Here is a 26,533-nt window from a genome sequence, read left to right as displayed (position 1 = left end):
CGCAGATTTCCAGCCAATCTGGGTGTGCGCCGCCGTCGGCTCCCGCCAATCAGGGAGCCCGCCGCTCAGCGCCTCCCGCCCCCGGTCGCTGCAGCCGTGACTCGGGCCGCCTCCCTCACCAGTGGCGCGTTGGCAGCTGGGCGCCATGGAGAAGATCCCTATATTAGGCCTGGGCACCTGGAAGGTGAAGTTGGGCTGCGGGCCCCAGGGGCGGGAGCTTTTGATTTGGGGGACTTCCGGGCGGGCGAATCCTTTCCCTGGGCGCCCATCCTCGGAGAGTCCCGGGATTTTCGGTGCTCCGCCAGGCCCAGGAGACCGAGCTCTGGCCAGTGGTTCTGACCTGGTCCAGGTCATCCAGCGGTGTCCATCTGTCATTTGTGCCCGGTGAACAGCCTGTGGGGGGAAAAAAGAACAGATCAGCCTCTCTTTGCGAAACAACCTTTTTCAAGAACCTGAAATGCTTGCCCGCTGCGAAATCAGCTGGGCTAAGCATGTTAAAGCCAAAATAATCCTTAACCTCGGGTTTCGTGGACGCAGTTGCACCGACTGCACAGCATCCCCCATCCCCAAAGAATCATTTTTGGAATGTAGGATGAACCTTCTGTGTAAACGGCTGCCATATTTAGACGAGCTGTCTGGCAGTGGGGTGCAGCCAGGCATTTCGGAGTGGAAGCAGAGCGGGCAGGCAGTAATCCTCCAGCAGTGAAGGTGCCAAAGCCCGCAGGAGAGGCTGGGAGGCTTGCGGAAAGCAGATCCAGGCATCTAACTAGATCTCAGGAGCAAACTGGATCACTGGGAGCGTCATCTCTATGGAAGAGCTAGGAATTGCCAAGTTGCCTTTGAAAAGAACTTTGAGCTTCATTTTCTTTCCTGTCTATTAATAGCTCAATAGCAGCTGATATACCTATTCCCTGATGGCAGAGACAGGTTGTAACTCTCTCTGCTTTGAACTTTGTTATTCCCGCCAGTGATTTCAGAGGCAGCACTAACTAAAACACCTTTCAAATATGCCCTTTTTTTTTCCTTTTTCTTTTATTATTCATTTGTGCATACAAGGCTTGGTTCATTTCTCCCCCCTGCCCCCACCCCCTCCCTTACCACCCACTCCGCCCCCTCCCTCTCCCCCCCCAATACCCAGCAGAAACTATTTGCCCTTATTTCTAATTTTGTTGTAGAGAGAGTATAAGCAATAACAGGAAGGGACAAGGGTTTTTGCTGGTTGAGATAAGGATAGCTATACAGGGCATTGACTCACATTGATTTCCTGTGCGTGGCTGTTACCTTCTAGGTTAATTCTTCTTGATCTAACCTTTTCTCTAGTACCTGTTCCCCTTTTCCTATTGGCCTCAGTTGCTTTTAAGGTATCTGCTTTAGTTTCTCTGCGTTAAGGGCAACAAATGCTAGCTAGTTTTTTAGGTGTCTTACCTATCCTCACCCCTTCCTTGTGTGCTCTCGCTTTTATCATGTGCTCATAGTCAAGCAAATAAAAATAAAACTTAATCCTTGATTTTAAAAAATGTTCAAGTAAGAAGTCACATAGAGAGTCATTGGTTGAATCATGATTAGAATACTCAATCCCTGGTGGTCAAAATATTAATTAAATTATTTCTCCTATTCACACAAACTTTTAGAGACTATATTTTGTTTATATTGGTCCTCAGCAGCTAGCCAGGGACATGCATTTCACAGCCATTCAGTAAGAATTATAGGTTTAAGCTGATTACAGGGCTAATATCGTTTTGTGGAATAAGTTGGAAGTATTCCTTCTTTTCCTGTTATCTGAAAGATTTTGTGTAAACTTGGAATTTTTTCTTGAAAATTTTGTGGAACTCTGTGTTTTTTCTTTTTCTAATTGTTTCATTTCTTTAACAATTACAGAACTATTCAAATTTTATTTCTTCTTGAGTTAAGTTGTTCTAGGAGTTTTTCTATTTCTTTTCATTTTCCTAAATTGTTGACACACAGTTATTGGTCACTTTATTTTTTTCTTGTATTGGGGGTTGAAGTTAAGTGAATATTAGGTAAGCACTGTACCATGTGAACCACACCACCAGCCCTTTTATTTGTATTTTGCTTTTCAGATGAGGTCTCAGAGTAACTTTGTCTAGGCTGGCCTTGAACTCTAGATCCTTTTGCCTCAGATTCCCAAGTAACTGGAATTGCACATGTTCGCCACCATTCCTGGCTTATTTTCTGTTAAATATATTTTACCTTCATAGACTGCTTTTTATTCGTGTCATTTAAAAATTGGTCTTGACCAATCTTGCTAGAGGTTGATCTGCTTTATTAAAGTTGTTCAAATAACCAGTTTCAGGCTTTTCTAGATTGATCTACTTAATTTTTTTCCTAGTCTATTGATAACACCTTGTTTTTGTTTTCTCTAACATAAGGTTAGTGTTTGATTTATTAACTTTCCACCACTCTGAATATGATTTTTTTAAATGAAGATAATTATTCTGGTATATTTCATAACTTTACTGGAGGCTCAAGTGAAAAGGGACTTTGTGAAATACAAACCCTTAATGAATTGTGATTTTGTGAGATTGTGAGTCTTCTTCCTGTGAGACTTCTCCAAGTTGTAGAACTTTCCCTTCCTAAAGCCCAGTTTACAGTGACTGTTCCCTTTTCTAAACTTCTCTCTTTACTAATTATGGCATTCAGACATTTTGTTTGGATTTTGACATATGCTCCTTTGTGCAATAGATTATCTCTGCAAGTATATGCCTATTTGTGTTTACAGCTTGACCAGATGGTTTCTGAGGATGGACCATATACCTCTTTGTGTCTCAGTATTATTCATTCTAATTTCTTTTTTTATTTCCTTTGAAACACAGTATCTATTCAGTTCTCTTCAGATACCAAAAATACCTGTAGTTTGTCTATCCCTAAATAAGTAAAACTAGAACTTTATTAATAAATTCCTTCCTAACTATGCTGTTCCCTAATTTAGGACCAGTTGATACCAGTACCAATTTAGTGGCTTAAATTTGTAGTTATTACTTGATTCTACTTTCTCAGGTGACAAGGAGGAGATTGGATTTGGGTTTCCATGACTGTGAGAATGACACTTCTGTGTTGTTGGTTCTTCAGGCCTCTCCAGGAGAAGTGACTGATGCAGTAAAGGTGGCTATTGACCTGGGGTACCGACACTTTGATTGCGCTTACTTATACCACAATGAGAGTGAAGTTGGAGCAGGAATCCATTACAAGATCAAGGAGGGTGTTGTGACTCGAGAGGACCTGTTCATTGTCAGTAAGGTGGGGCTTTTCCATGCTAGCACAGTAGGGTCTCAACCCCATGGTCTTCGAAAATAGGAGAGCTGAAATAACCTATCATGGAGTTGATGACTTTGTCTTGAACTTGAATCAGAATTAACAAGAAATTTCACACCTTCATGAACATGTCCAGCTGTGTTATATGTAGCTTTATTTGCTTGGGGTGGGAATGCACAGAGATCCCTCAATTTGCAATCCATTCATGCAACGCAGTGATGGTCACATGGCTATGGTGGTGGATAGGATAAAGTTCCAGTCTTCATAAACTCTGTCTACACAGTAATTCCCAAACTCAGAATCACCCAAGGTGATTGTTAAAATCCAGATTCTAAGTTCTACCCTAGATCTGCTGAATAGGAAACTTTGGTAATGATGCAGGTGAAGGTGTTGGAGATGGTTTAGAAACAGAGAACATATGGAGCAGAGGCACAGGACATGAGCCAGCATAGAATATGGAAGCTTTGTGTTCTCAGATCATGAAATAGGAAGCTGCAGAGAGTAATGAGAATTGAGGCCAGAGAGGCAGACAGGGGCCAGGTCATACAGGTGTTGGTGTACCATTTAAGGAGCACATACTTTTTCCTAAAGACTTAAAAAACTAGATGATTTTTTAGTAGAGAAGTTTATAGTATATGTAAGTAAGCCTTGTGTTATCAGTGGGATAATGTAAAAGATCCAATGAGCATACATTTGAGATGACTGAGAAAGAGGCAGGAGACTTGTTAGGACATATAACACAACATAGGTAGGAGATGATGAAGGCCTGAACTGGCACAGTAAGAGATGGATGGAAAAGGAGAATGGATGTGTAGGATAGCTAGGAAATATACCCTTAGAAGATGTATATGATAGACTAAGATAGTAGAAAATTAAAGAATTCCTTTGCTTTTGGCCTTGAGGCAGAATGTAAAGACCAGAAGTTAGTCACATATTCTAGAGGTCATTCAGGAACTATGTGTGTCTCAGCTATCAGACAACTGAGCATCACAACTTCAGCATTTGTAAACTGAGGTTTGAATTTGATAATCAATCTCCTGAGTAATTTACAAACCAAAAATTCCATAATTCCAAAATTCAGTGTTGCTTTTATGGTGGATTTGCCTTTCAATTTTACTTTAATTTTTTAATCCATCATTGCTGTCTATACCGAAGCAAAGAGAGTAAGAGAGAAAGCTTGGTGTGTACTTGACCAAGGAAGGAGATTTTCTTCTGAATGCTCAAGGTAGGGAGGCGGGTAGGTAACTCATTCCATGACCTTAGGGTAAATTGCTTCCAAGTGGATCATTGTCAAAAGTGGAAGTTTATTCATTATTTTGGAAATGTGGAAGGATAATTAAAGTATAATTAAAAATAAGTAAGTTACTTATATACTTACCATCTAGAAATAACTATTCTTGTCTATCTTTTCTTATTTTTGTTCAGACTGTATTTGTCTTTTTTATTTGTTTTTTTAGTGCCTTTTATTTTCATTTACCTCATTTTTTACTTGACTTACTGTGACAGAGCTTTCAGGGTAGCTTCTATCATAGTTAATAAAAATGTAGTGAGGAAATAACAATTATAAATTTCTCTTCATATCTAGAAGAGTGGAAGAAAATAGCTAAATAAATATAAGCTTACCTGGTTCAACCTGCATGATTATGGTACCTTAAAATAACAGAAAACCTTAAACATAAAGTCTATAGGAATTGAAAACATGATATAAAAATTCTTCTGATTGTTACTCATATTTTTTGGCTGTCAACATAGTTTTCTTTTGGTCCCAGTGGATGCAAGTAACTGCCAGTCCTTCCCATTAATTTCCCATTAACTTCCATGTCCTGATCTTCCCTTGAATATGAGTTGGGCAAAATCAGGTCTGCTATGGAGGCCCATAATACTTTTCTGAATATAGTATCACTGTCTGACCATCTGAAGTTGTCATGTTGTATTTGTGGTCATCTCATTTTAGATGTTTTGGTTTTCCAGATAATGTTTTTTGGGGAAAATCATGGATGGTGTGTTAGCTGAGGATTGTGGCCTTGTGACAATGTTCTCCTTCTTCTACTATAGCTGTGGTGCACCTACCACAAGAAGTCCTTGGTGAAAACAGCATGCATCATGAGTCTAAAGGCCTTAAAGTTGGATTACTTGGACCTCTACCTCATACACTGGCCCATGGGTTTCAAGGTACAGTTCAGTTGGTAGTTAGACTTGTTTGAGGGTCTATTCAAATATCAAAATGGGAGGTGGGTTTGAAGTGAAACAGCTGCTTCAGTTCATCGTAGAAAATACTTCTAAGGTATGGATTGGGGAACTTTCAACATACTGAATGATTAAGGTTCATTAAATAAATATGTGTTTTCTTATACTTGCCATGTAACATGCTAGGTAGGTGGATTGTGCATGAGTGAGGTAGGCAGGTTAAATATCAATACCTGCAACTGCTCAGAAGGAAAGTTGATTTTCATCCTTGTGGGTGTCTTTCTCTGCCTTCTACCTCCTGTACATCTTTGTATTCTTACTTCATTATTCTCGTTATGATAGAAATTTGAAGAAAAGAAGAGAAGATTCTAACAGTGGAGTTGGAAGAAGGTTTTGCTCTTAAGACATGAAAAAAAGCCCCCTTCTCCCCCAGTCTTTACCTGAAATGATTAAACGTTTTTAGCAGTTAGCAGGGATTCAGTGTCGTCCTTGCCTCTTTTGAGATGTGAACATTGAACTTCAACTCTGGCAAGGACTTTGCTGGCCATACTCTCCATGTGGCCCTTGGTCTTATGAAGGTGGAGATTGAAACCTGGAGAAGGGAAATGGCCAGACTGGTATTACCTAGTCACAGGACTGAGGGTTAGACATAGATCTGCTGACATTGAGTTCTTCCCCTACATCTGAATCCTCTCCCTATCCAGCCTCCTCATCACAGTTGATCATAAGTCCCAGTAAGCTATTTGTCTTCTGGTTCTCACAGCCTGGAGAAAAAGAGTTGCCTTTAGATCACAATGGCATGGTTATACCCAGTGACACGGACTTCCTGGACACATGGGAGGTAAGCTGAGTCACACCACTTGGCAGTTTCTTCTCTGCTCAGAGACATCTAAGTAGGAAGTTTTGTGAGACCTTCAACTTCTTGTGTTCAAATACACCAGATTCATCTACTTGAGACAGGAGGATTATGGTATGAATTAGGAATGAATACTCAAAGAACTCAGGGATGTCAAATAACTTTCTTGTTATTTTTAGCTTAGTATGATGTGTCTACATCATACTATTAACAATAATTAATAGAGACCTCCTTTCCCCCTCAAATATTTATTCTTAATTAAAATATCATGTTTATTCTAGAAAATACAGAAGAATTTCAAGAGGAAACTTAAAAATCCATGTTCCCATTACCCAGTGGTAACCACTACTATACTTTGTACCACCTTATAGTTCTCTTTTAAGCACTTTAGCACCATAACATTGCGATCATGGTAAAGTTTGTGTTGGGGAGGTAGGAGAAGTATGCAGGGAGGATTACCAAGTGTCAAGCCTGTTTCCAGGCTCCACATGAAAAATGGTGAGGGCTTGAAGTAAAGTAGTGAGCAGGAAAGTTAAGGAATCAGTAGCTTTGAGAATCTCCATGCAAGATTCCCTGAGGCTATGGGCTCTTGCACAGCTGTATTCGTGGTCTGGCTTAACATCATGGGGAACAGTTCAAATTTGTACTTGCTGAGTTTAGAGCAGAGCTTAAGTTCATGAGATGATATCTGGAATCATCAGTGTAAGACAGATAGATGAAGCCACAGGAGTGCCTATTGTCAACCAGGGAGAGTGGCAAGAGGGCCATCACCAGGGAGAAGTTCCTGGGCGAGGCCTTACCATCCTTCCCTCCCATGAAGCAGTGAAACACAGAAACTGGCCAGGTTTATCTGAGGTGTCAGGACCAGTACTAGGAGGTTCCAGCTCTTTCTGTCACACTGGGTTTCCTCTCTTGAAAGATTTGGGTTAAACTCTACATTTTCCCTGCAGCATAAGTGAGATTCTGATGATTGTGGCCAAATCAAGGTGTAAGGGGTATACCATAACTCCTCGGTTTCTGGTCTCATGACCCTTCAGACCCTGACTACTGACTGACATGAAGGCCATGCTCTTCCTGAAGCAGAGGGCAGACTTTCTTACTGGTCAGTAAGCAGCTTAGAGCTTTAGGTGAGTCTGCCCTCAAATTCCTAAAAAGGTGAAATGTGAAAGTGGATTTGGAGAATGATGATATGTCACTGTGCTTAAGTTGATTATCTACGTAGAAAGAAAAATAACAAAATCAGCAGTGGACATAATTGCTAAATAATGTCAACAAATATTCAGGGCTAAAGGTAAGAACATGAGCTGAATGTTTGCTAGAATATCACCTTAGATAAATGCTTTTGTACATCATTTCCTGTAAACTTAAAACATCCCTGTGATATAGATAATATTGTCCTCATTTTTCAGATGAGGAACTCAAGGTATGGCGAAGTCATATAAATTGCCCAGTTTCCCCTAGCTATGAAGAAATGGAACAGGTTCTAGACCTTGAGTGCAGAAGTTATTTTGAAGCTTCAAGTAAATGTTTTAAAAGGACTGGGGAAGGGTAGTTTTAGATTGCTCTGTGAAGTCTCTGAGGAATGTGGCTTGTCAATGGAGTAGACAATGCCTGTGTGCCCAGCAGAGTTCTTTGTTCTGTTTTAGGCCATGGAGGACCTGGTGATTGCTGGACTGGTGAAGAATATTGGAGTGTCAAACTTCAACCATAAACAGCTTGAGAAGATTTTAGATAAGCCTAATTTGAGGTTCAAGCCAATAACTAACCAGGTAAGTTGGAAAATACTCAGAAAGTTTAAGATGTTACCTCCATGTGGCCATACTGGAAAGGGAGGATAGGTGAAGTAGGGAACAGGTATTTTTGTCCACTGACTGTCAAAATTGTATCTTAGGCAGGGTGAGTGGCCACATGGATTTCCATAAGTCCTGTGTGGTTAGGGCTTGGTTCTCCACATATAATTACAGGGAGGTTATTGGGTGTATTCACAAGGGCCAGCATTTTGGAAGACCCCCTTGGGCCTCTTTAGAGGAATGAAGTCCTTCCCTTTGCCTCTTCTGCCCGTGCAGACTGGGAACAGAAAAGGAATGTATGTCTGAAGGTATTTACTCCAGGCTCTCAGAATGTAAAAACAGGGCTTCATACTTCTGTTTTTTTAATGCAATAAAAGACTTGTGAGGAAAGGAATACTGCATTTGCCAGTCTGACTGACAGGCTTTGTACATCCAGTACTTTATTTCACTTAAACTTTTTATGTGTGTGTAATGTACATATATAGAAAAGTAAGCTGGAACTTGATGAGTTCTTATAAACCAAATATAACTCTGTGAACTGGGTCCACACCATGAAACAGAGCATGACCAGTGACCCAGTGACTCACTACCACACTTCTCTTTTCCAGACAGCATGCTTGGCCTTGTGAGGGGTAGCTGTGTTCTGTCGTCTAAAAGCATGGGCTAGCTACTGATGTTTATAGATAAAATAGTAATGCATATTGATTCTTGGGTCTAGATTCTTCCACACAGCCTTGTGTTTGTTAGTTTGTCTATGTGCAATGAGAGTGCAGGTCACTTATTCTTACTTCTGTGTATTATACTATTGTCTGAATATACCACAATGTACTTACACATTCTACTGCTGATGGACACTGGGTAAGCACTTGGGTAATTTCCAGTTTAAGACTATTAAAAATAAAGCCAGGCCAGGCATGGTGGTTTGTGCTTATAATCCTAGGTACTCAGAAGGCAGAGATCTAGAGGATTACAGTTCAAGGCCAGCAAAAAGTTAGCAACAATTTACCTTAACCAATAAGCCAGGACTGGAGGCACACACCTGAAATCCCAGCAATGTGGGAAGTGAAGGTAGGAGAATTTTGGTTGGTCCTATCTGGGGCTTGAACCAGGCAAAAAACTTAAGACTCTTTGAAAAATAATCAAAGCAAAAGAGACTCAAGGGTATGCTCAAGTGGAAGAGCTCCTGTCTAGCAAGCATGAGATCTTGACAGTACTGCCCAAAATAATAAAAAGTATAAAACATTTGCTTTGCTTTTATTTTTGAATTACTGTTCAACATAGATGCAGAAAAGAGCATGAATAGTAGGATACATATGTGGATGAGTTTTTGCAAGTTAACATGCTCAAAAACTCAGCACCCAGAGAAAGAAACAATATCCTCAGACTTCCAGAAGCTCCCCTTTGTGTCGTCTTCTAGTCACTACCCCAAATAGCAGCTACTAACCTGTCTCAACATAGTTTAGCCTCTTTGAAAACCTTATAAGCAAAGAATCTGTTTATATGCATAATAGCTTCTATTTTGTGTCCATATTTTTTATTGATGAGCCCTTTAAATGACTAGGAGTGGTTATTGTCTAATGCAGGGAGAACACGTGTGTTGAAAGGTCTGTTTATGACAAGGTGGTGGACACCCAGGAACACAGGATATGGAGGTTTCCAAAAAGACCAGTTTCTCTTTGGGAGACTTTCCTGGAAGCTAGTTCTGCTCTCTGTGGACTGATCCTGAGAGCAAAGGCACTATTCACAGTTATCTTCAATTCCCTTTATATGAGCATGCATTTTAAATCTAGTAATAATCTGGAATTGTACATGAGAATTTCTTTCTTTCTTTCTTTCTTTCCTTCTTTTCTTTTTCTTTCTTTCTTTCTTCCTCTCTCCCTCTTCCTTCCCTCCCTCCCTCCTTCCTTCCTCTCTTCCTTCCTTCCTTTCTTCCTTTCCTTTCCTTTCTTTCCTCTTTCCTTTGCCAAGGAGCTACATCCCCAGCTTATCTGTGCATGAGAATTTAGATAATATGGAGAGAGCAACCCTGCTCTCAAGATCTTTAAAATGTTCATTAATGTCATCTGTAGCATATATTTGTCACATATAACTCTCTGATTTCATTCACTAAACAGATGCTACTGAGCACCTGCTATACATCCAATTTGTTCTTCTTGTCAGAGTACATCCATGAACAATGCAAAGATTCCCATCTTCATGAAGCTTAAATCATAGTGACAATAGGTGGAAAATAAGCAAAAAATCTGAGGTGTCAGTTAATTATAAGTGTTATAAAGGAAAATAACCAACAAGAGAGAGATGGGAGGTATGAAGTTTTGCAGATTTTCTAAGAGATCAGGTATTTGAAAGTCTGTGGATTCAAAGAACTTTAGAGCACCTAGCATCACAGAAATGGCATAGTCTACCCTTCTCACTTGTGGATGAAGACACTTGGCCTCAAGGAGCAGTGGTGTGCCTAGTTGGTGACAGCCAAGACACTGTGGTAGATGTTCTCTTGTAGAGCTGTTAGTCTGAGTTTTTCTAATATACTGTGATTCTATTTGTAGATTGAATGCCACCCATATCTTGCTCAGAAGAAACTCATTAGTTTTTGCCAAGCCAGAGACGTGTCTGTGACTGCTTACCGTCCTCTTGGTGGCTCATGGTAAGGATTTATCAGTGGCTGTGTCAGTCCAAGTCTTAGCTGGACATAGATGCCACCCTCCCATTTCATTTTGAGAGTTGGAAGACCTTCTCTAAGAAGGGGTAAGCGAGGTGTGGGAGGATCACTACCATCATCACCTCTGGAATGGTGATGGAGAGCTTCACTGGAAGCCAGAGAGCCACTTAGAGTGGGCTGCCCTATCGGGGGCAGGGCCTTTTAAGAGACAGAACCAGTGTGAAGTGACTGCTTTGCTGAACTTCCTACTAGTTTATCAGTTAACTGCTGACCTTTCTTCCAGTGCACATCACAGACCTCATAGTTGTTATATAAGGTGAATCCTACAAATTGTCTTATCCCAGAACGTGGAATTTGTACTGTGCTCCCTCTATCAGCTAAGGAGCCACCACCTACTCAAGCCATAAACAAGGAAATCATCTCTTTCCCATTCCCCCAATCCAATCCAGCAACAAGATCCATTAATCTGCCTTTTGATTCCTACTATCATTATCCCTATCTTAGTGAACCAAAGATTCCCTAAGGTCCTAGGGTAAACCTGTAACTCCCTCCCAGACCCACCCCATTCCACTATATTGTTCACATGGTAGGTGAAAGGAGCTATTTCTGTATGATCATGTCACTTTCCTGCTTGAAAGTCAAGTCTTGGCCTGTGAGGCTCAGCTGACCTGGCCCCTACTGGCCTCTGGCTTCATTTCTCCCCCTTCCTGCAAACCTTCAGTGAATCATCAAAATGAAACTACTTGTAGTTCCTTGGATAGAATGTTCTTCCTAGTCTCTGTGACTTTGCATGTAGTATTCTGTTTACCTAAAACTCTACTTTTAAAATCTGGTTAACTCCATTTCTCTTCTTAAATTTTTTTAATTGTATAATTGTTGTACTGGGGGTACATTGTAACATGTATAAAAGATCTTATACCACAGTTGAACTCACCTCCTGCATCATTTTTCTTTATCCCTCCTCCCTCTATTCCTGGAATAGTTTCAACATGTCTCGTTTTTCCATTTTCATACATGAGTACACAATATTTCCACCATATTCATCCTCCTACACCCTTTCCTTATATCCCCCTTCCACTGGTATCAACCCCAGACAGGATCTGTTTTACCTTCCTGTTCTCCATTTTTGAAAAAAGGCATTTTTGTTTGTTTAAGATAGTTATACAGGAAATTTCATTGTGACATTTCCAGGTATATATGTGTTATAATCCAAATAAGTTCATCCCCTCATTTTTCTCCTTTTTACCTTAGTCCCCTTCTTATGGTGATTTCAACAGGCTTAAAAATTCTGTATTAATTCTTTTATAGAAAGTACAATAATATTCACCTTCTTAACTTCTGTCTTTTACCCTCCCTCTCCCCTTAGTGACCATTTCTGATTTAAGTTTAAATAGCAGAATCTCCTCCAAGCAGCCCTCCCAAGCCCCTGTTTTATATTTTCTGCATAGCCCTTCTTAGACCATTTGGTCATTGTTCTTTTCTCACTCTCTTCCTTTATTTCATTCTCTTCCTTTATTTGAAACTACTTGGATGCAGGGACCATATCTTATTAATCTATTCTAGACTCTAGCTCAGTGCTTGGGACATATCAGAAGGTAGAAAAGGCTGAAATGTTTTCCATGTTACCACCTATGTATTTTACAGGTGAAATGAGGCAGATATGTTTGAACTTAACAGGTGGGGAGTTGGCAGAAGGCTGGGTTCCATTCAGTGACCAACCTTTGGGGTAGAAGGGCCTCTGATAGACTGAGTGGGGACACATCTGGAACCCTGACCCTATGCAAGAAAACATTTACTCAGTTTAGTTCCTTCAGGATCCTTTGAGAACTGTAACTAACCCAGACCTTGGAATGTGGTAATTGTTTAATATTTTTTGGGAAAAAATGACTCCCATAGTTATTACAGCCTGTCTCTGTCCTGGATGGATGTTGAGGTTGAGGGATACCCTGTCATAGCCTTCAAAATCTATTGTGGTAAAGGCTCCATATGTTCACTATACCAACTTTTCATGGCATTTGGGGTGAAAGGTTTTGAAATTATCATCATCATCAACTATAGATGAATGGTGGTGTAGATGGGTTGTTAGGTCCTACTGTAGGAATCTGAGAGTCCTGTGGAGGACCCATTGCCTATGAGTTCTAATGGTACCATGTGGTTCTTTATTAAAAAGTACAAAATATGCATTAAAAGTAATGATGTGTAGCTATATTCTGCAAAGTGTTAATAGTGGTTATCTTCTCGAGAATGGATTTGGGGTGGTGTGCTTTTCTGCATTGTTTAAATTTCTAAGACTGAACATATTATCATGATAAGAAAGTAACAGATACTTCATGTTGGAGAAGTTTGTTTTTAGCTCCTCTGTTGGCTCTTCTGGCTCACCATTCTCTTTGTGCTATGTCTCTCCAGTGGTGGAATCGACTTGTTGAATGATCCCATGGTTCAGATTATTGCAAGGAAACATAACAAGTCTCCTGCTCAGGTATAGGATGGGAGGGGGGCAGCTGTCCTCTGCTGGGAGTGTATCTCTTTATGCCCTCCCCTCTTGGAGTCCTGAGGCTTGTCAGTTCTAGGAAGGGATAACTTTACTTCGATGAGTTTGATGACTCATCAGATCTTTCCAGTGTGGAGAAGTAAGTTGGTTAACTCCATTTTCTCATTCATCAAGCCATACATTCTTGCTTTCTTGACTGTCAGGGTCCAGGATGAGCTCTCAGACATTCCCCTCTGCCCTACGAACTAACTGCTTGGACAGCTAGTGTGAGGGGGAACAGAAAGTCCTTTATTATTTTGTTTCTTGTTCTAACATCCAGTTTATTTGGAGTATTATTCAGGTGTTAAAAAAATTCTCATTAAGGCGTGAGCAGGTGCTCTGACCTTCACTTTGTGCCAATAGCAGTCATTACAGATATACTGATAAAACTATTTGGAAAATAACCAGTTTGATTTCTAAAGGACTTTGGTATGAAGACTTTTGGACTCTTATTGGAAAATAAAACACAAACTGTTAGGAAGATGGCTTAGATTTTGTTTCCTCTGATTTCCTTCTGAATAATAGATTTTTTTTTCTCCTGCAGATTTTGATCCGATTTCATATCCAGAGGAATGTGATAGTTATTCCCAAATCTGTCAACCCTAAGCGGATTCAGGAGAATATCCAGGTAGGTATGTTTTCTGTCTTTTATGCTAGAGGGTTTGGATCACGTATAATTAATACCTAATTAAGGACTGACTAACTGCCATAACAAATATCCCCAGGATCTCTGTGCCTTGACACAACAGGGGGCTGTTCTTTTGCACTGTGTTTACACTCAGCCATTCACTCAGTGATATAAGAATCCATCCATCTCAGAACTTCCTCTCCCCTAGGGCTTGGTATCTTCTCTGTTCAGCCCAAAATGGAGAAGGAAGAAAGACTACCTCATGGGACAGATTTTAATGGTCCAGGTTTAGGAGCATCACAACTCCACAGTCATGTGGCCACACTGACCCTCAAAGGAAGCTGGATGTTGCCCAGTGTGTACTCAGATGGAAGGGGAAGAAGTTTGGTGGGTAGATAGCCAGTCTCTGCCACATGAATGCATGCTCACTGGTCTCTCAAGAGCACCTTCCTTGAGTATTGTGTTAAGAGATTCCAATTCAAAGTGACTTTTGAGAGGTAGGATTATTTTCTAGAATGTGTACAAAATGCTAAAAGTTCTTTTGAGGCAATTTTAACCTCAATGAATTGGAGAAGTGTGTAAAATTTGTTTTTGGAACCCTGCATGCCTTCAATCCAGAAGACACAATGAACTGAACAGCAGTTAGGATCATGGGCTTGAGATTCCTATAGGCCCACCGACACTTAACAACTGTGTGGCCTCTCTCAGCTTTAGATACTTCATCTGAGTACCCATCTCACAAAGTGTTGTAAGGGTTAAATGTTATATGCATGCAAAGTGGCTAGCATCGTGCCTGGTATTTAGAAGCACCTGATGATATAAGCTGCCATCAGTCACTGAAATCATTCATAAGAAATCCGTCATGAGCAGTAGGCATTGTTTTGAGCCCACATTCATTAGTCATCTCCATACCATATGCTTATATTTGTGAGCTGGGGACTGCAAGTGTCTTCAGTAGACATATTACTCTTCCCAGAAGTCAAGTGGGTTTTTGAGCTTTCTATTAGCTTCATGAGACACTGCTATATCCTCAGGGCTCAGTACAATAGCTAGACAACCCATTTTCCTCCATAGATGTTTACTATTTTACTTATCTGTAATTGTGCTGTGCCCTCAGGTTCATTGTGTTTGTGCATATTGTGTTGGTTAGGGTGGGGTGCATCTTCTTCACTGGCGGTTGCGGTATTTGCAGTAGTAGAAACAGGGAAGACAGGATGGGGAAACCATGGGAAGGGGACAGTGTATGTCATAGTGCTCATAGTGTTCTCTCTCCTGGGCCCTTGTCTGTAAGAGTAGACACCCCTTCCCACTTGCCAACTGCACATTTCACTTCTCTTCATCCTCCCTGCAGCACTCTTGCCTTCAAATGGCCCAGACTTCAGCCAGTCAGCTAACCCTTAAGCCTGAGGAGTGTGAATTTGGCTAAGCTGTAAACTCAGTTCTCTCAATGACTTCTGACAGACAGGCCTCCTAGAATTATGCCTCTGATCTTGGTCCAGTCATTAGAATTTGCTGTATGGTATCTAACATCTGACACATAGCTGGGCTTAGCAAAGGTATTCTTGGGCCCCTTTAGGGCAGCCATGATTTCTCCTGGAAGGTCATAGGCTAGAGAAGATCCTCTTATCCTTCCAATGTAAAGAGCCCTACCTGAATACCTATAATGGTCATACCTGCATGAAGACGCTCAGCAGGTGTTAGGAAGACCTACAACTACCCTTCATTTCTCTCTAACTGCCAGTGCTTTGGCATCACACAGCCCCATGACAGTGGGTACATCTTAGGGACCTCAGGGCGTGGTCATAATTCTGTGTCCCTTGCACTAGGTCAGCCATATATTAAAGAAAATGCTGTCCATTGGACAGCCGGACAGGATTGTGATGCTGAGAATGCCAAGAGATTTGACCTGATCGTTGAGGGAAGAAAGCAATAATGGTTTACCAGGTTCAGGAGGAAATTCCACTTATGTCAGGAGAAACCAGGAGCTGGGTATGTGAGCTTAACCAGGGAGAAGACAGGTGTCAAACAGGGAAGGAGTACTGGGGCTTACCCTTCGAGTTGGCCAGAGACTCAGAGTTCAAGCACAGGGCCAGTGCTTTCTCTTACAGCCCAGAGAACTCACACAATAAGGCTGCACCATAGCTGCTCTGCCCTTTATTTTAGGGACTCTTCCAGAATTATTTACTTTTCCCCATTAATACAAACTATTCCACTGCTCCAACTCTCCCTCCAGCCAAAATTTCTGTTTACCTTACGTAACTATTTTCAGACTTCAGGATAGTCATTTCTGGGGGTAGTGGTTGGGGGTCCCACTGGACTCTTACCTTTCGTGGGGCATGTTGGAGTCACTTGATAAACCTTCAGTTCCTTCTCCTTCAGTTCAGCCCCTAAGTGTCAGTGGGTGATGATACTCATGGTGAAATGCTGTTGTGGAAATGGGTTATGGTCCGCTATTGTGTTGGGGATAAAAGGTGGAAAGGTGATAATGTAATTTTAAAAGGAAGAAAACATGATTACTCATAAAAAAGTATTCTATAATGTGTGTGCTGTTAGAGTTAATGAGGTCAGGGCCCAAGCAACTCCCTAGTTGATGGAATGAATGAGCAAATAGTTTCATTTTTTGAGGGCAAGAGGCAGGTCAGGGGAAAAAATTCTTTCTTATACCTTTTGAGTATTCCCACATGTTCTTTACTTCCACTAGATGAAAGCAGTACATATCCCATCTTTCCAAGTTTTCTTAAATGTAACTGAGGCTCTGCCAGTATCAGTCAAATGGTGAAAATCAAAGTGCATTGTGAGAGTCTAAGCTGTAATTCAGGGGGAAATACCAGGTGTCTAATGAAGTATTCTGTTACATCTTTTGGTCCCTTGCCAGTTTAATACACTGCTTTATAGGTAATATGTGTCCAATTATATGTGAATTGAACTAAGTTTCCTAAAAACATTTTATTTTGGCTCCAGGTGTTTGATTTTGAATTAACAGAGGAAGATATGGATGACCTTTTAATTCTAGATAGGAATCTCCGACTGGCCACATTCCCCACGTAAATATGCCTCCTTTATCTCCTTTTTGAAATAGTGGGAGTGATACACAGATCAGATGACAGGTTCCTACACAGTCATTAACTGCATGCATTCTAGGTAAATTAAACCTGTGTATCAGAATTTTTTTTCTGTTTGAGGGTGGGCCAATGAATAAAGCCAAAGACTAATTTATAAACTATGGAATTAAAAATGCATAACTATCATTTGAAATGTTTCTCCTAAAATAACTATTCTTTGTTTCTGTTTTTTTATTTGTTGTTCTGCTTTTCAGAACTGAACATCACAAAGACTATCCTTTCCACATAGAATACTGAAGGCAGCTTCCCTCTTCCTCACTTCTGCTCAGCTAGACAAATCGCGAAGGCTGGAACCATTGACCACCTCTGCAGAGGCTCTGTGGTCACAGTGCCAGAGGCAGCTGTGGCCAGGAATGAGAGCAATAGAGTTAGAGATGGGTGGATTCCTGCTTGGAAGAGAAGTTCTCTGAGAAATCCAAAGAACTGACTTGTTCTGTGAGGTAGTAAGAGGGAAGTGCTGTGAGGGTCATGTCATTGCCCAGGGACCACATAATCGGTAGGGATCGGTGCAGCACAGAGTGTGACATAATTTCTACAAGTCAGTCTGTGGGGCCTCTCTTCTCCAAAAAAGGTTATCAATAATTCATTAATTAAATTTACCTTCACATTTTAAGAAAATACTGCCTGATGGAAATATTTAAACAATACCCAAGAGTTGAGAAAACAGTATAATCAATAACCATTTCTGGGCTTCAGTAGTCATCAACCCAGGGCCAGTTGTTATACCTTTACTCCCTTCTCTGGACTGCCAGTGCCTTCTAGATTATTCTAAAGGAAAATCCATACCTGAACATATCAGATCTGAGGCTCCATTTCAGTCAAAATAGAGGCTTTATTTTCTTATTTAAGATCTAAATTTTAAGTTTTTAATGCTATTTATGAATTAAATCTTCTGAAAAATCAAATTGTATCTCTGGAAACCCTAAATCAGAGAAGAAATCTGTCTCCTTTCCCAATGCATGCTCATTGGCTAGCCTGCTCAGATGCTATCAGGAAGAGGCCATAAGTCTTTTTTCTTTTCTGAAGGGTGGGGTGCTCACTCCTACAACTTGTTAAGAGCAGGGTATACTTTATTTTATTATTTTTTTCTTTTTTCATTTTTCTTTTATTATTCATATGTGCATACAAGGCTTGGTTCATTTCTCCCCGCTGCCCCCACCCCCTCCCTTACCACCCACTCCGCCCCCTCCCTCTCCCCCCGCAATACCCAGCAGAAACTATTTTGCCCTTATTTCTAATTTTGTTGAAGAGAGAGTATAAGCAATAATAGGAAGGAACAAGGGGTTTTGCTGGTTGAGATAAGGATAGCTATACAGGGCATTGACTCACATTGATTTCTGTGGGTGGGTGTTACCTTCTAGGTTAACTCTTTTTGATCTAACCTTTTCTCTAGTACCTGTTCCCCTTTTCCTATTGGCCTCAGTTGTTTTAAGGTATCGAGCAGGGTATACTTTAAAGAGCTTAGTACTGTCTCTCGCAGCCTCCTTTCAGAGTGTTTGCCCTACTTCTGTGTCTTCAGTTTCATAATTTCTATTTAACTCACTGGCTTTGGTGTTGATCTAAAGGGAACTTAAGCAGAAAAAAAAGTTGCTTGTCCCATGGCACTCTTAGACTCTCTCGCTCTTTCAATGTCCCCACCCCAGTCCTTGCACAACCTGTCAAAGTCCCTGCGCCATCTGGCACAAGGCTCAAGGGAATGGAGGGATCACCTAGTGGCGTAAGGAGCCTGCTTTGAGGATGATTTTCATCCATATCATCTCTTGTTTCCATCTTATCATGGACAGGCTAGCTGAGTTTGGAGTATGGGTTTTGTAGTCAAAAGTGATGATTTTTTAGCTCTGTGAGCCTGAGCAGACTACTTGACCTTCTAGGCCTCGGTTTCCTTCTGTGTTCAATGTGGGTAGTTCTCACATGAATTGTTAAGACAGTGCCTGCTCTGAAATAGTTCTCAATGAGAATGAACTGTTATTGTTAGCAGTAGTATCACCATTTTGCTCAATTCCTCACACAGACTGACTGCTAGTTAGGCATGTAGAAGTCTCCTAGGGTTTGCTGTAGAAAGTTATTTGCTACTGATACAATAACCTCCTGTGCGGGTCATCACAGTGGGGGTAGAATCAGAGTCAGATGTCATAGTTTAACTAAATCTTCAAAGAAAGTTTTAAAAAGAAGACCGTCTGTAATGACCCTCAGGAATGGGAGAAACTTCATAGGTCTCCTACCACCTTCATATAATTGGAGACTTTCAGACTCTTCCCCACATCCACCACTATGGACTTTAATTGTTTCCACGTTCATGGCTCCTTATTGTTTATTAACTTGATATGCAAGTGACTATACAAATTATTTGATCTCTTAGAGTTTAAATTTTCCTTCAGTATCTGGGAGTGTGAGAATTAAATGACATAGCGCACATAGCTCAGTCATCGGCACATAGTACACCATGTGTGTACTTGTGTGTGTTTTATATTTTCTTTTCCTCCCAGAGGCACACATCTGATCACTTTCACCTAAACCATTGCTCAGAAGAAACATTTTTCTTAAGCTTAACTGACATTAAGATGATTCTGTAACTTGTAATGGGTTGGTAGAGTTCACGCATTCTACTTAAGATAGGAGAGGAGATAGAATCAAACATTAATGATGGCCCAGAACTTGGCCCAGTCTGTAATGTGAAAAGATGACATCTCACTGCTCTTCCAGAGCCAGGTGTAAGCCAGAACTGTGAATTAGGAAAAGACATGGAAGCCCCAGGCCTTTGCTTTCAGGCATAGTCAGTCTCTTGTGAATATGTATATGAGCCAACTGGAGTTCAATGGACATGCCAAGCATTAAAGGGGAAGACATAGTCAGTTCTGCCTTAAGACCACCCAGTCAGGACCCTATCCTTTTCAATGGGTCTTGGGACAGAGCTTGTACAGTCTGCAGATTACTTTTAATACCTAGAGAACCTAAAGAACTTAGTGATGTCGAGGCCACCTTTTCTACTTAAGTTTCAAGAAGCAGGTTTATAAGTCTTTGATTCTGTGTATAGTAGCAGAGGTAAGGGGTCATTTTGCTTTGACAGAGTCGTCTTCATTACTAAGGGAGTGTCACAGATTGTATACATCCCAGTCTGTCCTCATGAAGCTTTCCAGAAAGGTGCCAATTCTTTTTAACAGAAGAATGTAATGTCTGTGAGGCTGCCCATCTGGTCCAGAGCAGAGCTTCAATTTGAGCTTTAAGCTTTGAGCCCTGTTCACTAGATTAGAGTTGCTCTTACTTTGCAGAACTGAATTCTATCCCAGAGTTCAGAATTTTTAGGTTGAATTCATGAGATATTAGCCTTGGACAAAGTATTTTTTGGTGAATGATACTGTTGCATATCATTTTCTGTAGTTCAATGCTATAACTTCCTGTAACATTTTTAAGTAAAATCTAAGAATATTCAATTGTTAATATTTATATTAGTAATGTTCTACAGCATCTTTCTACCCCAAAGTAGTAAGCACTCAGTTATTATTCCCAGGGGAATTAGAGACTTAGGTTTTCTTGATACTTTGATAACCATATTTCCATAATTGAGCAATACTTAACTTTGCTTTATGTCTGTTTCTGTTTAAAGATGCCTTTTAAAATACAAATTGAGGATTCATTGACATTGAACTCACTGCCAACAACATCATAACTCATGCTTGAACAAACCTGATCTAACACATATTTTCTACATAAAATACACCACCTCTTCTTGACTTAGGAAAACGAGACAACACTTCAGCACTGTGGTTGGCACCATTTAAAAGTGAAGTCAACAGGAAACACAAAATAAGAAACATGTGGCACTAACTGGACCATGTAAAGGATACCTGTTTATGGCATAAGAGTTGGAACAAGGAGTCTAGAACTAAAATTTTAACTGTTATATGCAGTCTCATGAATGATCATAAAAAACACCTGAATATTGATTTTAAGGTAAAAAATAAATATTAGTGAGTAGGCAAATTTGCAAATATGGAATCCTTTTTTTTTCATTATTTAGAGAATACTTTATTAGTTTCTGTAATCAAACTCACGTAGATAAGACCTTACATATTTAATACAGTGCGTTACCCCTGTACAAATGGAAAAAAATTAAGTTTAACGTTTCTAGACCAATATGGCTATTAATTTCTGTACAATGCCAACTCAACACAGTAAACTGGGATACTTTTTTCCAAAGTTGACAGCACAGCTAAAGTTTCCAAAAATTCAAATTATATATATATATTTATATTTATATAAAAAGACCAATCATAGCAGTATGTTTTGCATCAATAGCAGCAACAGCTTTTCCAGGTTCTGCAGTCATCTGAACAAAATTATAGAGACATCTAGCACACTCCATTAAAACAACAAAAAAACCAAAACAAAACAACAACAACAAAAGTGAAAAAGTAAAAAAAAACAAAACCCCAGAAAACAGCAATTTTCTGTTACTGTTGTGGTACCTGGCACCATTTTTTTTTTATTAGCTTCTCAATCATCATTTAGAAAGAAAACATTCTAGAGTAACATCATTAAAAAGAGCTCTGATAAAGCACAGTCACTACTCCGTATCATAAAGCAGGTGCAAGGTACTTTACATTCACAGAGGTATGATACAGTACTGTCCTGCATCTATAATACTAGAGGATACAATTAAAAAGGCATTATTTGAGACTCGATTCTACTTTTCCAGCAGACGGCCCAAAGGATGGTATGACACAGCTCTTTAAAGAAATGCACTTTCTTAGACAGTATTTCCTTTCATTGGTGGCAGTTCTAAGTACTCTCTTAATGAACATCAGCTAAAAAACCGTTAAAAAAAAAGCCAGGGGAGAGAGGGTAACCCCAACCCCCCAACCACTGGAGTCATTCATACAAAGATGACCAAATGAAGGCAAGACTCAACCTAACCAGGACTTTCCCAAATCTGTCCTGTTTGAATAGCAAGAACTCCACGGAAGGATGCTAAGCAGCACTTCAAAGCTTTAGACCACAATAAAAAACACCCGAATATTGATTTTAAGGTTAAAAATAAATATTAGTGAGTAGGCAAATTTGCAAATATGGAATCCTTAATAAAAGGATTGATTAGTTACAGTTCATGCATTTCCTTCGCCCACATGAAAAGTATCAGTTAGGTCTACCACCAGGTGGCGCTTGGGGAACACTCACTGCACTTATTTATTTACTGTGCTGACAGGAGATGGCAATCTTTGCACTACTTACTTGATTTTTATATTTCTTACACTGTGTAAAATCACTGTGAGGAAAGAAACAGCAGATAACAAAAATAGGTGAACCCTAGGAAGTTGTAAAGCTTAAGAAGTTTCATAGAGTTTATGTGGTCACACTCAGTATTTCCTAATTCCCTTTTCAAATAGTAATTTAAAGCTGTATACATCTTGTTTTTTAAATCTGAGATTGGAGCTCTCAAAGCTCTCCTCTGCCTTGGTATTTTCAGGTAATGTCGATTTCATGTTAATTCCGCTTACACACTGGCACTCTTCAAGGGATTCTCCTTGTGTCAACAGGCTTGTTTTTCTGATAACTTGATTAAGTCTGGCAGTTAATCAACTCAATAGATACTTATCCCCACTGGGCACTTTGTCATTGCAATATGAGGATAAATATAAACTAAAGACAAAAAACAGTGATGAGAAATGGATTTTTCCTTTGTCACTACCAAACAATAGAAGGTGATTACTGTGTTACATCACCAGTGCATGTTTTCCCTCCAGGCTTGAACCCAATCCAAGGTCCTGAACATTCTCAGAAGCTAGGAAAGATGTTTAGGTAGTTTACTGAAACACTGAAAGATCAAATATGCTGGCACACACATATACACACTAGCCTCCACCTGGGACCAAATTCTTTAAGTTCTCACATGAACTTTATACCCTGCTAACCACCATAGGTAGAATATATCTTATCTTTTTATGTGTTGCAAGGAAGTTGTAATAATAATTAGCTTGGACTGACCACTCTGGGTTTTAGAGCTTCTTTGGAATTCTTATTGGTTCCATCTTGGCATGATTTGGGGCAGTCTCTCATAGGAGCTACTTTGGGGATGACTCTAGCCATGGTTTTGCCCGGTCACAACAGAAAGTAACCTCATGGTCACTTTGCATAACTTATACTCTTAGGGAATTTGGCAATCTTGTTATTGAACAAATTTCTAGTAAACATTTGTACAGTTCAATAGCTTAATCTCAGCTAGACAGTCCCAGTAAATTCTTATGAAATGTGACTCAAAATTGCACAGAGACATACTCTATGTGTTGTATATATTTGCCAAAATGTTTTATGGCTAGTGAGAAACTGTCCTTTCTTGTAAGTATCCCCAGATTCCCATGCACGTTGCTGCTTGTGAAGACGCCATATGTCTATTAGGGAGATGGTAAGAGTTGAGGAAGTCATGCACCCAGGATAGGTGAGCTTGTCTTTATCTGTGAGTAGCAGGGCCCAGGGATATCTGGAATGGATTTTAACATGGATACATTTCTAATTCTGAGAAAGAACTAGTGTATAATAAGAAATACATTTGAGAAGCCAAGAAAAACAGTGGGAGAAAAGATGAAGACAGGACTCTTATAAGGAAGGAAGCTGGCTAAGTTTCCTGGTAAGTTGTGTCAGCTTATTAGGGGTCAGAGCTGTGACACTTGTTTTCAGTTGCATATGCCCCAGGTACATATAAAGACTTTTAAATGTTAGCAGAACACAAAGTTTTAAGAAAATCAACTTCCAGATTTTTATCTTTTACGTAACTTCACTAAATTTTCTGAAAATGCATAGAGTATTTCTTACCCCGGATCTTACTATGATGCATTTGTGTAAGGAATAAAAGCATTCAAATGATAAGAAAAGGATTAGTTTAAATATTTACTGGGGGAAAAGTTTCTTTGCTAAGTATTAAAATCATCTCAAACCCTTACACCAGCATGGTTTGTAGTACATGCCTGTAATATCTGTACTAGAGAATCTAAAGCAAGAGGATCACAAGTTTGACGATCACAAGTTTGAGGACAACTTAAGCTACATAGTGAGGCACTCTCATTCACCTACTCTAATAATTTTTACTAATATGATTTATGAAAATTGATATGTTGGAAAAAAGTCACTATAATCTCAAAAATTAAAAAATTACATTCTTATTTTTGGTATATAGGAAGCAATGTACACTGTATTACACTGTTACCTGTTTATTTGTTTTTAAGTCAGACGTATACCTTGAAATGTCTAACACAAATAAGTATAAGCCTATATATTGAAAAAGAGAGCAGAAGCATGACCTGAGAAAAGCCTCACTAGGTCAGTAAAATAAAAATAAAATTTAAAAGAATCAAGTCAAAGAAGCAGAGAGTGGGCGCTCCAAAGGGTTGAATATCAGTACCATGGTCACTTTTGGACACTAGTTATGTCAACCTAAGTAACACAGTCAGAAACTCGCCAAAGAATAACAGTATTTTGAGGAAATAGCAGAACATTGCAGTAGGAACACACACAGACTATAGAAAAATATAAGTATATTTAGGGAGGTTGAGGAAAGGGGAAGTTTTTAAAGGCAAATTGAGGAGGATTAAATAAAATATTTTGAAACAATTCTTGGCTACAAAGATCAATGACAAACATGGCACTTACCTGAAGTTGAACAGAGTTCTGTGTAGATGTTTTTGGTGGCTTTTATGCAAATGGTGTGGTTCTGCCAAAGTATCTTCTGCATAGTTCCTGTTGCATATGTTCATTAGATCCCTTTCATAACTTCTCATCTTGATTTATTTGTTTTACTTTTTTACTAGGTTAAAGCTTGATGAATATGACTCCATTTGATTGTAAAAACTTTCACAAATTATGCCATTTTTAAAACCTTTTAATTTATATCCTTTAGAACACCTGATAAATCACATTCTTGTTTAAGACATAAACCAATTTTAACATCTTTAATATGTATATTAAAATGTATTTCCAGAAGTTTGACTAAGTCACCATATTATTTTAATTTATGAGTGTGTCAATCACTACCAATATTGAATAATAAAATTACAGCTAAAGAGGGTTGAAATGGAGCACTATTTTTTAATTTACATTTATGTAGTTATTAATGAGAGTTCAGCTGCCTCGGATGTTGAAAACCAAAATAAAAACCTTATAGCTAATTCCAGTTGCAAAAAATGTTTTCTTGTTGTCATTTGTTAGAATAATACTTAGAGAACAGTAGTGTTCATAGACCCTCTACTGTTTCTTGGTGGATATATACAAAAGTGGGGAAAGGATAAAGATATGTATAGACATGTAAATATAAAATTTATACTACTAATTAACTTTTACAGGGTAAGGAAGGGAAGGAAATGAAAAGTGATTAAGATATATTCATAATTTTACTTCTTATGTTGGGTGGAGGGTAAATGAAATGTTTAAAGTTTATTTTCAATGCTTAGAATGTCTGAGAGAAAAATAAAAAATAGAGAAGCAGACAAGCAGATGTATGTTTGGAATACACGGAACCATTATTGCAATGGAAACTGTATGGATTCGGCTTGACAAGACTGCTGCCATCTTGTTGGACTCCATCATGATTACTCTGAGTGACAATATGATGGTTTTCCTGCTTAGTTTTCCAGCAAACCATAAGTATACAAAATTATTATTAGAACAGTATGTGCAGTGAAGCTTTACAAGTGAATACTGGTACCAGGAATGTGCCTCACTCTTTGCTACTAGCTTAAGTTAAACCAGGTACATTCTAGTTTGATCGAAGTCACTTCTGTCACCAATATCCCTCCTTCTGACCCTAATTGCAGAGATCCACTTGGTCTTTTTGCCTTGTAGGACAACATTTATGTCAGTAAGTCTCCATAATAAATTGCATTCTTTGCAATCCTGAATCTGTCTCTTTTCTTCTATTCAGTGGCACCTTGGGGTCCATGCCCAAGCACTGGGCCAAGGTTGTCCAGAATGGAAACATATTAAAATTCATTGCTATCAGAAAAGGTGGAGAAAATGTGCATACAACAACAGATAACACATAAGATGTTATACTCATAGTGACTACAACATTTTCAAGCTTCTGTATCAGAGTAGAAATATTTACCAAGCCACATGAAAATCTTAGGCTGTTCAGAAGAGCTGAAATTCTGTTGAGATTTTCAGATACCTGTGCAATGAATATTGAACTTGATTTTCAAAAAAAATTAGTGTACTAATAAACTGGATGTACTGTTCTTACTGTCAATTACATCAGTGGTTTCTGTGAAAGGACTTTGTTGTTAATCTCACTCTAACAACAACTCCTTGTTGTTAGAGTGAGATTAAACAGTAAGCTGTCTGGAAAGCTGATATTATAAATAAGCCTAAAACATTATAGGCAGCTGTCTCCAAAATAAAATTGTTCCTTGCTTCCCTAGAAGTAAATAGTGCTTTGAGTGGAAACATTTAAATAATAATTTTAGGGTTTCAAAACATGTACTAACTCTGACTCAATCCTTTCA

The 26,533-nt window shown here is 39.3% G+C and overlaps 1 protein-coding gene across 2 annotated transcripts; it reads left to right on the top strand.

Moving 5' to 3' along the window:
- The first annotated feature begins 77 nt into the window (after positions 1-77).
- On the top strand, positions 78-25,928 carry Akr1e2 (aldo-keto reductase family 1 member E2). Of its 2 annotated transcripts, XM_020154278.2 has the most exons (10): positions 78-184; positions 3,091-3,258; positions 5,329-5,445; positions 6,224-6,301; positions 7,963-8,085; positions 10,653-10,750; positions 13,172-13,244; positions 13,840-13,923; positions 16,885-16,967; positions 17,240-25,928. In XM_020154278.2, exons 1-10 carry the CDS (start codon positions 146-148, stop codon positions 17,280-17,282), a joined length of 906 nt encoding a protein of 301 aa, XP_020009867.1. In that variant the 5' UTR covers positions 78-145; the 3' UTR covers positions 17,283-25,928. The 2 variants fall into 2 exon arrangements, with proteins under 2 accessions (XP_020009867.1, XP_073912848.1); XM_074056747.1 differs by lacking the exon at positions 3,091-3,258 and having other exon boundaries at positions 92-184.
- The last annotated feature ends 605 nt before the right edge of the window (positions 25,929-26,533 follow it).

This window comes from Castor canadensis, chromosome 15 (genome assembly GCF_047511655.1).
Source record: "Castor canadensis chromosome 15, mCasCan1.hap1v2, whole genome shotgun sequence".
Taxonomy (NCBI): domain Eukaryota; kingdom Metazoa; phylum Chordata; class Mammalia; order Rodentia; family Castoridae; genus Castor; species Castor canadensis.
Note: the sequence above shows the minus strand (reverse complement) of the source record. Positions and strands in the feature narration are given on the sequence as shown.